This window comes from Mesitornis unicolor, unplaced genomic scaffold, assembly GCF_000695765.1.
Source record: "Mesitornis unicolor isolate BGI_N332 unplaced genomic scaffold, ASM69576v1 scaffold9085, whole genome shotgun sequence".
Lineage (NCBI taxonomy): Eukaryota > Metazoa > Chordata > Aves > Mesitornithiformes > Mesitornithidae > Mesitornis > Mesitornis unicolor.
Genome location: NW_010183432.1, coordinates 24,989 through 39,120, shown reverse-complemented (window position 1 = coordinate 39,120; position 14,132 = coordinate 24,989). Strand labels below are relative to the sequence as shown.

The 14,132-nt window shown below is 36.3% G+C and overlaps 1 protein-coding gene across 1 annotated transcript in view; it reads right to left on the bottom strand.

Annotated features, from left to right (window-relative positions):
* HERC2 (HECT and RLD domain containing E3 ubiquitin protein ligase 2) overlaps positions 1-14,132 on the bottom strand; it is a gene marked incomplete at its 3' end in the record, with an annotated part of 103,068 nt that overhangs the window by 64,290 nt on the left and 24,646 nt on the right. The window contains exons 4-13 of the mRNA XM_010184126.1: positions 8,788-9,007; positions 7,055-7,155; positions 6,135-6,291; positions 5,213-5,323; positions 4,709-4,880; positions 3,956-4,129; positions 3,080-3,268; positions 2,264-2,415; positions 1,257-1,414; positions 720-833 (exon numbers count right to left, since the gene is read on the bottom strand). Of these exons, the coding sequence (XP_010182428.1) occupies positions 720-833; positions 1,257-1,414; positions 2,264-2,415; positions 3,080-3,268; positions 3,956-4,129; positions 4,709-4,880; positions 5,213-5,323; positions 6,135-6,291; positions 7,055-7,155; positions 8,788-9,007 (1,548 nt within the window). The remainder of the gene's footprint in view (positions 1-719; positions 834-1,256; positions 1,415-2,263; positions 2,416-3,079; positions 3,269-3,955; positions 4,130-4,708; positions 4,881-5,212; positions 5,324-6,134; positions 6,292-7,054; positions 7,156-8,787; positions 9,008-14,132) is intronic.

Here is a 14,132-nt window from a genome sequence, read left to right as displayed (position 1 = left end):
ATAAGCTTGTCTCTAAGGTACTCTGATAAGCAATTAAATCATGCAAGACAGAGATGGGAAATGTGAGTTTCCATTTCCTAGATGAGCAAATCTTTCAGCTTTTAGATATCACGCATCACCATAATCAGCTGTATTTTAAAAGAACAATTAGCTTCCAAGAACTATTACTTTCTAAGGCATGACTCTGGGACTTAACCTCACACAGTGAAATTCAAGCTTTGAATCTGTCTCACCCTAGGCACTGCACTCAGGGATGCTGGAAAGCAGAATTTCAATACACTCTCTTTGGCACTTCCCATGGGTTCAACAAAGACAACTCTCCTACTCAAAGTTCTGGCACTTATGACATTATTTGTATATAGAGAGTTATTTGCATTTATATAAAAATGCCTAAAATTCAGGCACATATGCCCATATACGTAATTTTATTTTTGTGTATATTACACATTTATATGGGTATTTAAAATATATATACACCATACTGAAATCTGTATTTGCATATTCATAATCAATACATTGCCTATCTATGCATGGAAAGATCTCTGTATATTATACACAAAATATATAAATGCACATACATATTTCCCCAAAAGGAGTTTCAGCTTCAAATTCTTACAAATTTCAAGACACCAGAAATAAGCATACCTGCAGTATAAACATCTTCAGAATGAAAGGAAGAAAAGGTAAGCTTACTTATAGTGTTATGTTTTGCTACTAACCATTTTCAGTAACTGCAAGAGTCTGAGCATCTCCACTCCCACAGGACACATCAATAACTTTGAGTCCTTTCAGCCCCGTGACCAGCATTGGGATGGTCTGATCTTCACTGGAACCTTCAAAACAAAGTAGTCCTGTGAGAAGCTAAACTAGGAAGGACTGGTAGGTTCTTTTGTTTGTTTGCTTTTGGGTGTTTTGTAGTGTGGGGATGGGGGGTGTTGTTTTGTTTTCAGATTTGAGCATCATGACTAAGCTCCCCATATGGTTCCTTAGGTATCTGATTTAACCCCTGAAATTCCCTTGCTTGTGAAGCAAAGGCTGCAGAGAACAGTATAGACTTTTCTTCTCCATCCAATTACTTATTTTCACATAACTCAGAAATGTAGTGCTTTTGAGACAATTCCTCCCACAATTATTTCCATTTCTGTGAAACCACACTTGATTCTCAAATCAGCTTTAGGTAAGTTGGATAAAAGATCATTTGAGACAGGCACTAAACCATTATTTGACAAACAACTTGAAGATATCAAATAACATACCATGACCAAGCCTGCCATAGTTTCCTCGTCCCCACGTATAAAGCTCTCCTTCAGCAGTAATGGCTGCACTGTAGGTGCTTCCACATGCAATATGAACAACATGTTTCCCAGCTTGCTTTCCAGACAAAGCAGATATCATCTTCGGTTCCTCCAGAGGGCTATTTAAAGAGAAGGTGACATCTTTCACAAAAGGTGATCTGATAAGCAGATAATAAATTGTGTGACAAACTTGTTACAGATCAATTGCTGCAACTCTACCCGCAAACCTTAATACTAGTCTGAAGTATCAAGATATAAACAGAGCTATAAGCCAAAAACTAAGTTCAGATTGTTCAACAACATAGAAACCACTGAAGGAATGTTTAATGATTATGATTTCTATTTCCAATTAAATTAATGAAGTGTTTTTAAAAAAAAAAAGTCTGCTACAAAAAAATACTACCTTTAATTACTGTATCTGAAAAATTAATTTCATTACATTGCTAACTCTTGAGTAGTAACTCCCTTGCTTTATAGGGAATTCGGCACTGTGGGTAGACACCTAAAATCTCTTAAATATATTGATGTACACTCTCTACAGGATACGCCAGTAGAAGACTGCTCCTACACAAAAGCAGGACACTAATGTTACTGTTTAATGCAGGGGGAAAAAAAAAAAAAAAGAGTGATACGTGCAACATGTCTGCATAAGAAACATTGACTGCACTCCAACACTTGAGTCAATGTTTCTAGAGAAAACAGGTTGTGGATTCATAAAACTATGAATAAAAGCCTAGTAACAGTGCAACCACTACTATACCCTTTACCTACAAGTACTTCAGAAAGCAGCATTAATACAGAACTGGGGATATTCCTGTTAGAAAAAAACACGCAGGGAGAATGCAATTTCTGTTCAGTAACAGAGACAAATGCCAAGTGCTGAATGTGCTTATGTACACACCCAAATAGCTTTTACTATGAATTCAGAACATTGGCAAATAAAGGCTGTGATTATTTTAATTACATACACTGTATCCCCATGGCCTAGTCTTCCACCATCTCCACAACCCCAAGAGAAAACTTCACCATTTGCTGACAAAGCAAGATAGTGATGTCCATCTGAATGTGCTGCTATCTTCACAATATTTCTGGAAGCTAGACTCTGCACCAGCTGTGGTCCCTGTGAATCAAATAAAAACAATACACTTACAAAAACAACTTATGTATTCCATCATTTGCCTATATACAGAGTAACTGGATATGGTTTTTCTAAGGCTTTATCAAAACTGTACCCTCAAATTAATAAAGATATAAAGAAAAAAAAAGGTCAAGTCTACTATTCGAGTCTGACAAAAACAGTGCTTTGAAGTTCTTTTGTTCCTATCCTTACAAGGTCTTCAGTATATATGAAAATGGTGTTTCTCTTAATCTTACAGGCAGTATTAAGTTAGAAATGTTTGTTACAGTATAGTTTTGTTTGAGAAACTAAACAGTTTGTGCAGTGTTACATCACTGCAGTAAAATCCATTTCGTGTCTACCAATTTCAGCAGTTACCAAGGCTAGCATACCAATCAAAGTAATTATCATTGCATTCATAACCTCTAGCCTGAGAGAAATGACAGAAACCAGATGCATTTCATCAAATCAATACAAGAGATCAAAACCTCTATTCCTGATACTTCAAAAACAACATAGAGCTCACAAAAATCCAAGTCTTCATCTACTCTTCCAAGATACTGTAAATAGTTAAAAGCACCAGACTTGTGTTATGAAGTAACACAGAACAGATTTTTTAAATAATGTAAAAAAAAAAAAAAACAAAAAACCAAAAACAACAACTTACCAGAGTATCGCTGTTGTACGCTTGTGTATAAACTCGTCCATTTCTAGATAATATTAGAAAACGTTTCTCTGCACAAGCAATCTGCACAACACCAAGATTGGCAAGTCCTTCACACTGAATTGGACCACTCACATTAGCGTAATATTTCCAACCTATTAAACCCCAAGCAATGACCTCTTGCAGCGATCCCTAGAAAATAAAAAAAAAAAGCCCTGTAAGTACTAATTTTGAAATACACAACTTAATAAAATGCATATAGATTTTTTAAACCTTTACATGCCAACTTTACTCAACTCTGTGACAGTCATTACTGCCAGTAGCGAATAAAGCTTACTTATTAGAAGATATCAAAAATAAAGACTTGCATGCATCATATTCAGTATAGTCTGGTACTGAATATGCTCTAAATATCTACAGTAAGCGTTCAGAGATTTTTCAAGTTGGGAAGTTTTTGTGGGGTTTTTTTTGGGGGGGGGGGTTTGGGTTGGATTTTTTCTTTGGTGTTTTGGGTTCTTTTTTGTTTGGTTTTTGGTTTGTTTTTGTTTTTTAGACACATCAAATACAACATTTATATTCTGGTCTTGAGTATTTACTCTGATAAACATAGGGAACAGCTCAAAATATGGCAGAATTAGCCAGAGAATTGTAATAAGAAAGAATGGTTCACAAACCATAGAATTGTACTCCAAGGCTGACTGAAACAGCATTGATATAATAAAAGACACCAAAGTAAGACAAATTTAGGCAACTCAAGGTTACCTTGTGAAAATCAAAAGGAAATCTGAAGAATATTAGGAGTTGTTTTCCTTCCAAATTGGAAATCGGTTACACTTTCAGGAAAAATATCTTAATACATCCAACATTGCAAACAGTTACCTTATGAGATGTAGGAGAGCTACACTGTGGAGGCATACATGGGGTGGCCAGGCGATCTAAATGGGCCATGATCACTACAGCTGTTTGTCTCAGATCAATCGCTAACTCATTGTCCTGGGGTAAAGTCAGATACCTTAGAAAACTTTCATTTGGACTCAGAGGGTAAGTCAGGAGCTAGAAAAGAAAAAGGAGCAGTCAGAAGAATACTCGAGGTATTTCTATGCCACTACATATACATTTTAGACATACTGAGCATCTGCACAAATTAACTCTACACATCTTTTTTCTTACAGTAGAGGACAATACCAAACACACATGTTGAGAAAATACAGTCAGATTGTGAATAGAATAGAAAGTTACAAGCATAATAAAACTGATTTACTATACTTTATCAACCTCAGTTGTATTAGGTAGAGACATAACTCAATTAATTTCAAACACAACTAAATAAAAACAATCCAAATGTGCAGAGGAGTTAACAGGCCACTTCTTTAGATTAATTATCACAAAATCCTTAACTCTGGAACACAATGCTTACTTCTAACCATACTATGAGATTGCTCCTCCTACCTCGAGAAACTCAAATGTACGCATGAAAACCAAACAACAGCGGTGTATAAACATCTCACATGTAAAACACCACTGCCAAAGTAAATCCTAATTTTGTCTGGGTAATTTTATAATTATTTTAGTCAGTCAAACAAAATTTGCTACCAACATAACGCCCCTTTCAAATAGCCCAAGGGTAAGTACCTGGATCTCTTCCTCAGTATTGGGCACATCTTTATTACATATTATACTCTGAAATCTTTGCAACAAAGGTAGAAGGGGTGCACTTGTTCCCTGTGCAGATCGCTCATTATCCGTTTCCCTTGTTCCACTATCCCAAAGTTGAAGCAACAACATAACTGCAGACAACATTTGGCTGAAAGAGGAAGTTTACACGTTTTATTAATAAGCATTCCTAAAAAACATTATTTTAGCTTATCCATACAATTCACTTTCTACATGTTGAAGTCTAGCAATATCAGATGTCATGGCTTTCCATTTTAAACAAGATTATCAAAATATCAAAAATCAATTTTGCAATCTAACTAATGTACGAGCTAGATCGCCACCGCATTACAGAAAAGGTTTGTGTGCTTTGAACCACAATGATTACACTAATCTGAAATCCATGAAAACTGAAGACAGGTACTGTTCAGGCCATTGCAACATACAGTGATGACAAGAAATCAGAATGCTCACAGTTCTCACCTGAGTGTACCCCTCTGCACTGCCAGTTCTAGCAATATGGCAAGTGCCAAGTGCTGGTCTTGTAACGGAATGTTTCCTGGCCCTTTGGTACTGGGAGTTCCATGCACATCTCTATTTAAAAAACAAACAATACGCATTAACTAAGAAGTAATTGGAAACAATACATATTTGCTTATCAGAAGCACCTAAACCACACCAAGAACCACTAAACTCACAGAAAAACATAAAATTGGTGATGAAAACAGCTGAGAAGAAAAGTTGACACATTCCATGAAAGATCAGCTTTTAAAGTGTCAGCTAGCCTTTAAAATTGCCCCACGCTTCACTGTTTACTCTACAGCTCTTTTAAATATGCTAAAAACATGGAAAACATTTTTCACAGGTGAAATGTAAATATCCTTTGTGATATTCACCGTAAGGATGTAGTTCCAGTATTCAAAAGAATTTCTGGCAATTATTGTAGAAGGGTAACTTTAAGCCTCCTTAAATAATAGGGAAAAGTAAGGAAGTGCTCAAAGTCCAATACAAGTCTATTTGCACTCACAGTGCAGAGAAGTCTGCATTATTTTGCTATACTAGAAAGGTACAATTAATTGTACACATATATTTTATTACCAAAGCACTCTTCATGTGGATACAGTTTACATTAGTGAAACACATTTTCAGATAAACCTACATGCAGAAGAATATAGATTCAGAATATTCAAATTAAGATTTTTCTTAAATTGTTAAAGGAATTAAATAATATTTAAAGAGCATAATTTCAACAGTTCATGTATCTTTTGCTTATTTGTATAACAATATTTAAAAAGGAATTCTTTTTAATTTTCCATAAACTATTCTGTTTATAACATCAGCTGCTAAGAGATGCAAGTTTGCCATTTAACAGCTATTTCAGCAATGCTCAAAAAAAGAAACTTACCCAGTCACAACAGACCTTAGGAATTTAGTAGCTCTTTCCACCACTTCCAGCCACACAGAAGATACAGTCCCTTCATCAAAAAGGGATGCCTCTGGTAGAGCTCGTAGTGCATCAAGTGATTCCTGCAACAATTCACTGCACAGGTCTGCATCTTCACCTAAGGAGCACAGTAACACTTGTTACACTCCCATCTTTACAGAAGTTATACAAATGTTTGTATACAATGTTTTGTGGATATTTTTTTATTAACCTCAATCTTACAAGTTACTTAATAGTATGCGCAAAGTTCTCAATTTTCATATGAACATTTTGACTGCAAGACTTCTGAAGAACTATCTGCTTCACAAATAACACATACAGAAAGGTGACAACTCTTAAACCAGCTCATCCCACTATGCATCCACTGAGGAATTCAGAAGAACCAGGGCTGGCTGGACCAAGAGTGAGCCTAACAGCTGCCGTCTGAACAAGCAGCACAGACCGAGACAAACAGGTAGGTTAAGGTGGCACAGATGACAATTCTGCCAACTTATGCAATTTGACAACCATAGACAAGTACAAAGACTAAACACAAGTTTCACACTACTGCTCCAAACTCTTTTTCTAAGCTGCTACTACCATCTGGTAATATAGTGGACTGACTCTGATTAATAAATCTAACTTTTCTTAAACCTGGCATAAAAATACGTTCTCTTCATGAAATCCCAATTGGCATTCCTAAACATAGAAGTATCCCAGTACAACACAGCATTGGTCCTGGCTCGGATGGCTGGCTTGGACAGCTTTGATCAACAACAGTATTGTTGGGCATAATACCACATAAACATAAGACACAATTATGCAAATATTTAATACATACACGTTTTAATTACTTGTCTTCTTATGAAAAATATAGGCAATATGCTACAGAGTAGACCTACCCGACCTCCAGGCTCTACGCAGGAACGCAAATGCAAATGAAAGTGCTGCTCGGGATCCAACTCGGGCAAGTCCTTCTACACCTTTGCCTACAGGTCTTGGGCTAAATAAAATTACATATGCATTGTCTCAATATGATTTATATGACATTATATAGTAATAATTATTTGTATAATTTGTACATTCCATAATTTTATAACTTCTCTGTATGCATGCATATATAATTACACCTTTTTTCTTTGTAAATAATTGTAATTGTCTCTTGAGAATGAAAGTGATCAACATCAAAATGTCCACAACCAAAATTCACCTTCAACTGCTTCAAAGAACAACCAATTCAACCACCAACATTGAAAAGCTTCATAGAGGAAAAAATAAACTAGACTGGAATAACTGATTGCCATCAGAAAGGCGGTTATATTTACTCAGAGTGAAATTACGGTGATGCATTTGAAATATGCAGACATAACATACTTCATGTAATTATTTACTTAGGAAGTTTGTACTTCTGGTTAATTTGGACTGCATAAGCTATGCTTATAGGCTATTTTTTAAATGACTCTTCAATTACTGATAATTCCATCAACTTTGTAATTTCATATCTTTCCATTCAAGTGTCAACATCACAAACCTCTCTTTGCAGCTTCTGCATTGGGATGCGCAAGGAAGAGAGATAGCCTGAACTTTTGTTAATACCCACTGGACTCAAATACATTTCTGTTAACTTTTCTTTTTATGCAAACAATCGCATTAATTCAAGTAAGCTTTCCTTTGTATTTAATGACAGGAGATTCCCTACTGCTTCCTCTCCGAAGACACCAACAATTCTGTCTTCTTTTTAATCTCACATCAAAAGAAAATGAACTGCTTGGAGATTTTCAAGAGGGGAAAAAAATTAAAGTGGCATTTTTAGCAGTCTCATAACTTAAATATACCAGTGCTTTTTCTAATCAGAACTGAAGAAAAAAAAAGTCAGAGAACAGACTATTTGGAGAAAGTTATCACTGTCAGAACTCTAATCCCATAATAACTAGTCATGGTATCTACTTACTGTCTCCTTTCATTTTTTGAAGCTAGAGATGATCTAACATTAAAATTTTCCTGGTGGAATGGCTTGTTCTGCCAGATAGAAACCTTCTTCAGGTACTGAATAGCTTCTTTAATGCCTCATCTGATAGATTTTACTATTTTTATTTCAATAAGCTAACTAGACATGGAAAGTAATCAAACGATTTCTTATTCAGTTCATTCTCTGGAAAAAATTCATATAAAATGTAGAATTACAGCATTTCTCACACAAACTAAGGAAAACTATGTTCAACTTCCATGTATATGTATTTTTAAATTTGTTATGTGCCTTAACTGAGCAACTGTTGACAAAAAATATATATTAATATCATTATAACTACGTAGCCTCCATCAGCACCATTTCTGAAATAGGCTTCTGCGTCTCCAGCTGAGTAGAACAAAAGGAATACCTCAATAAAAGTATAACAGTAATGTATTACAATAAAAACCCACCATTAAGAACAGAGACATTGTAAGCAAGCATCAGCCAAAGAGGAAAACTGCATGGCGGATAACACCATGTAAAACCATCTTAAGAAATAAGAAGAGTTTATTTACTGTTAACGTTTCACAGAGAGGAAGAAATCACATTAAGCTCTCACACATGGGTTGATAACCTTTTGATGACTTTCCCAATGCATTAACGTGTTCACATGTGTGTCATTACCTTTTCTTATCCACAGCAGGCAGAGGAATACTATTGCTTTTCCACTTCACTTTGACATTCTCCTGCAGCACTGTTCGGTTCAACGCAATGAAGTATCGCTCCAGGATAACCAGCCTCTGCTTTAGCCTCATAGCTGAAAGAGCTGTCGTAGCAGTCTGTGTGGCCAGAGTTTGCTGCTCCTTCACTAGTACATGAAGGCACTCCTTCAATTCATTCACGTCTGAGAATCAGAGAAAGATATGGTTTCATGCATATTCATCTTTGTTATATACAGCATCAAGAAAAATCAAGAGAAACAGAAAATTGTGAACTGACCAGAAATCTGAAGCTTAAAACCCAGAGCAACTCCCTGTTTCCATATTTAATGCGCATATTTCTAATCCACAGTATTACATCATCATAACCAGACTTAACAGGCGTTTAGACAAAGGTTATCATCCAAATTGGTTTTGTGTGAACACAGCTGAACTTTTCTATTTCACATCTTAAATTAAAACGTCATAGGAAAAATTTATGCATTTCAAAACAACAAGTTAGACAGCAAATTCTTATCATCATCAGACGTCAGAGTCAGACTTCTCTTAAGTGCAGGCAACAACCTTACAAGTCCCCACAAGGATATGCTTCCATTTTGCACATTATCTTAAGTTTCTCAGAAATTACAAAACCACTCTCAGAAGCTCTGGGATCACTGCCAAGAGCTGCTAAGCTTCTGAAACCAATAATGTCAGAAATATAAAGTGGTGGCAACTACTATTATCACATAAAAGATCTGACTTATGTATCAACATGAGAGAATTAATTCTTCACTAACCAGAAAAAGCAGTCAACAGCCCAAAGTCCGAGTAATCGAATAACAGATGGTAACAAGTACAGAGCCATCAACAACAAAACCACAACACTTTAAATTAAAAATTTGGAAACTGTGTATTTTTTACACTCTGTAGCTTTAACTTCTAGGAATAATTCATCTTTGTTTAGCCTTGATCACTGAGCTACCCCACTCCGCTTTACATTGAATTACTGTACTCATCCCAAAGTCAACCACATTTGTGGCCTGGCTGCTAAACAGAAGTACCTTTGTTTGAACTAACACCTGACTAAGGGGTACAAAGAAAACACATGTAACAGCATTTGTGAGAAGATGGACACAACTTTAAAAAAAACAAAGCAAATGAAAACCAAAAAAAACAAACATACAACGGAAAACCAACACATTTTTTGGAACAGCTGCCACAAAGCTACAGGAATTTAGACACACTTCTGGTAGTCTCTAGAGTTTAAAACTGTATCTAATGAGGCATAACAGGTTTTTTTGCAACTGTAACTGTATGAAGTATTTCAAAGTTTTGTCCTCACTCTGCAACACATCTTTGCCTACCCAGCAGAGAATTCTTCTGGTGGCCCTCTCTGCCACCAGATCACATTGCACAGTCACTGGCAGTCTGCTGTGAGCCATCACCCCAGCCTGCTTTCAACGTTGCTACTCACATTTCACCATTTCATAACGTGTTAGATTCCTTGCCCAGAGGCAATTTACATCTTTCCACCTGACTATGAGGAACAACTTTTTTCTTCAACAAGAAAGAATAGATTAAAAAGTGTTCCTTGCAGTCTAGACCTTAAAAAAATAGACAAAAGCAATAGCAGCCATTATACACATTCATACCTTGACTCAAACAACAAGAAATACCACAAAAAAGTCACACTGTCCTAAATATTAGCTCTACAAAATAGCCCAAAGAACTCTATAGCACAGTGGAGCATCAAGAAGTTACATACATACAACAGCTACTTCAGATCAAAATGCAAAGTAACACAGAAATGAAGCAGACGTCTACCAAAGGCGTGTTCGGTTTGGCTACAATGTCCCTTAACATCATTGCCATACAGAAGTTTACTCAGAAGGTTTAATGAATGACTGTACCCAGTCTGAAGCTCCAGTGTACCTCCAGGTTGAGCCAACTGAAATTTTGTTTCATTAAATACCACAATTTTGAGGGGAAAAAAAAATAAATCTCAGTTGTGAAGTGTTGGTGTTACTCAGTCCACCAAACTATAAAATATAAACTACATGTTCTGAGGCTTACGCTATTATCTCAGGTGTGCCTTAACTTCTATTTTATAAGCAAACGCACAAAAAAAAAGACATCTAGGAGCACATGGCTTCTGCACTCCAGAGTATCATAACGGAACATGGTCAGCAGTGACATACCAGTTTCATGATCTCTCTAAATAAATCATCAGAAGAGATTAAAATCAGGGCATTTTTCTTCCCTTTCTGAACACTAAAGCCCTATCAAACTGTAAATACCACCAGGATACAACAATGAAGTAAGACTTCACAAAGAGGCTTTTCTTAACATTGCTCTTTTTGGCAATTGATTTCATACTGCAGATTCATTCCCATTATCGTGTCACGTATCTATGGGAAAAGTAAAGAAATAGTCAGCGAAGAAAAAAGAAGACACTCTAATTAACACCTACGTCTGGCGAAGAGAAAGTCTATGTTTGGTGCTACAGAAATCAAGCACGAGATGCCAGACTCAGCAGAGTCTGTAAGGTAATACAGAGCTACGGCATTCGTCATTCCTTCCTGGCTGGCAAGTTATTGGCAAGTTATATTAACTGTGGACACCCTCTAAAATTATTTCTGAGAGTTGAAGAATTAGGTTAAGAATCTCTTCATTTCAAAATAATGCGCTTATTAAACACATGTCATGGGGACTACTGGGAAGTAAAACTTAGGACAGGCAGAGACCACCTACAACCCTCCTGCAATTACTTCACGAGGAAGTTTCCCTAAATGTCAACTGCATACCTTTCATAGCCACTTTCAACCAACCACAGCACCGCTGGTATCAGCATCCCAGCCATTCTGGTGTAGGTGACACAACCACTGTGTGAGCTCTGAATGCACAGAAAACAGAATCCTACAGAAGCACCTACGATGTACGTACATCAAGCAGTGCCAGTTTTAAAGCTGGCCATTGTACACACAGGTGATGTTGGGTCTGTGCAGAAAAAAAATAGTTTCATAGCAGCACCTACAGAATTAATTCCCAATGGTTCAGCAATACATATTGAGAGTAACCTGTAAGGTACCAAACATCTAATTCATTGATCTGATAGGACAACTGGCTCATTTGACAAAAAAAATAACATTAGTGTAAGTTTTAAATACCCCAAAGGTTCAATTCTGGTTAACACAGTAACAGTCCATAGTTCCACAGACTATGCAAAAATAAAACCTCACAATAGCACTTTCTAAAGTCAGGGATTTTAAAGGCAAGTTATTTTGCTTTCCTGTCAATGAAGTCCACAAATAAAACAAAGTCAAATTAGGACAATACAAAAGCTAGAAAAGGAATCAACTAAAATTCTGCCTTCACTTTTTATGAAGTAAAGGGCTGGAAAGATTTCAATTTTCAAGTGATTAGCACTAAAATTCACGAAGTCTTTATGTTCAGGAACTAGTAACATGAAGAACTGTTCAGTTACCATATACTATTTCAAAATACTTAAACATCGCATACAAAAAATACTTTTTTCTAATGGAAGATATGATTCAGCCTAACCAAGATTCAAACCATAGAAAAATATCCTGCATGAAGCATAAACTTAAGTTTACTGAATTTAATTGCAATAAAATTATTTTCTTTCTTCCTTCTCATCTTGCCTCCAGTCTCAACTGGTTACAAGAAAGGCTTTCTACCAAATGAAATAATCCCAGTCATAAATATTTTATACGTACTTCCTTAGTATTTCAAGAATGCAAAAGAAAGTACATGCATAAAGTGCAGTAAAGGCTGGATGATGTTATGGTAGTCTTATAACTCAGACATCTCAAAATTGGACCAAGGACTGTCTTGTTTTATTTAAAGTAACACTATTTTAAAGTGAGATATATCTATACACTTAGTCACTTTAAGTCTTCTCTTATTCCATAAGTAAATTTATCTTTACAAAAATTCAGTTTATCTTTAGAAAGACTTAAATATATTTGTGAATCAACCCAGTGAAATTGATTTCAATAAACCCTCGAGTCTGAACAACACTTATTGCCCAAGAACTAAATTAACTAATGAGAGAATAGCTTATTAATAGTAACGATTCAAATTTCATCTGAAAAGGTTACAGGGAACTCTTTAAACAAAACTGTTCCTATGCCACTACAGCAGCCCTTAATGCCCATCATCCCTGGAAATGCTTTGCTTTGTCTGTTATTTCATGAAGGGTGTAGACACATGATTTATTTAATTCATACCTACAATGTAAGAGTTGAAATCATACCACACAAGTTTAAGTTTTCCAGCTACCATTAGCAGAATACTTGTTAACTGACAACTACAGTCAGATACATTTCTGGCTGCAGTAGAGATAGGTAAGGGTTTTACCATCTTCTGTTTAAACTTATCACACCCTTTCTCCCCCTCAGTAACCGACATAACTGCATGTCTTCACTTCTTAACTCCTCCTGCCAGAAGTTCTCTGCATTAGAAGGAAAAATACCAGCAGCGTTTAACCCAGACCATTTGACAGAACAGGGTTAAGAAGTGACCTGTTATTTAGGTATTCCAGCAAAACTGGGGGTCAAAGCAAGCAGCTGAAGACAGCAGCTTCTTAAACCATCTCAGCCACAGCCAGAACACCAACCTGACATGAGCCTCAGACAGGTAGCCTGTCCAAAGAGATGCTTGCTTCTGTTTCAGCAGCTGAAAAAACAATTAACATAGTAAATGGTTTCTTCACACTTATTTCCTTAGGTCTTGTAGGGAACACTACAGGCTTTTAACTGGTAAATTAAGGACCTTAAAAATGCCAATAACAAACTGAAAAGTTTCAAGGACTTCAGTGGAGTCAAAAGCTTTATTAAAGGCAAATATAGATGTTATGGTGTGGGGAGATTTCAGACCTAAAAAATGCAAAACACATTTCAAACAGAATTTGGCAGGAATTTACTGTTATAATGAGCACACATTCCTGTCAGCAGCAGAACTAACGTGCTCTAATTTCCTAGAGATTTTCATATTTTGTCTCCTCTTTCCCCTTCCACTACATGGTATTTCCACTGGACAAAGAGCAGAGAGAGGATGCAGTTGGCTTGGCTTAACAGGCATCTCGTGGCCCTGCAAGGCATCATCGCAGAACGAGCAGACTCAAAAGTTAGAGGGAAAGACAAAAACGCAACCACATGCATACAATTTCCTTCAGAAACAAAGCTACATATGCTCCCAAAATTATTTTATGCCAACAAAGAATATAATTTCTAAAGGGTACTTAGCTTTTAGCTTCCTTCTGTCCGCTTCCCTATTCAAAAGATGACTATCAGCAGGCCTCACCTT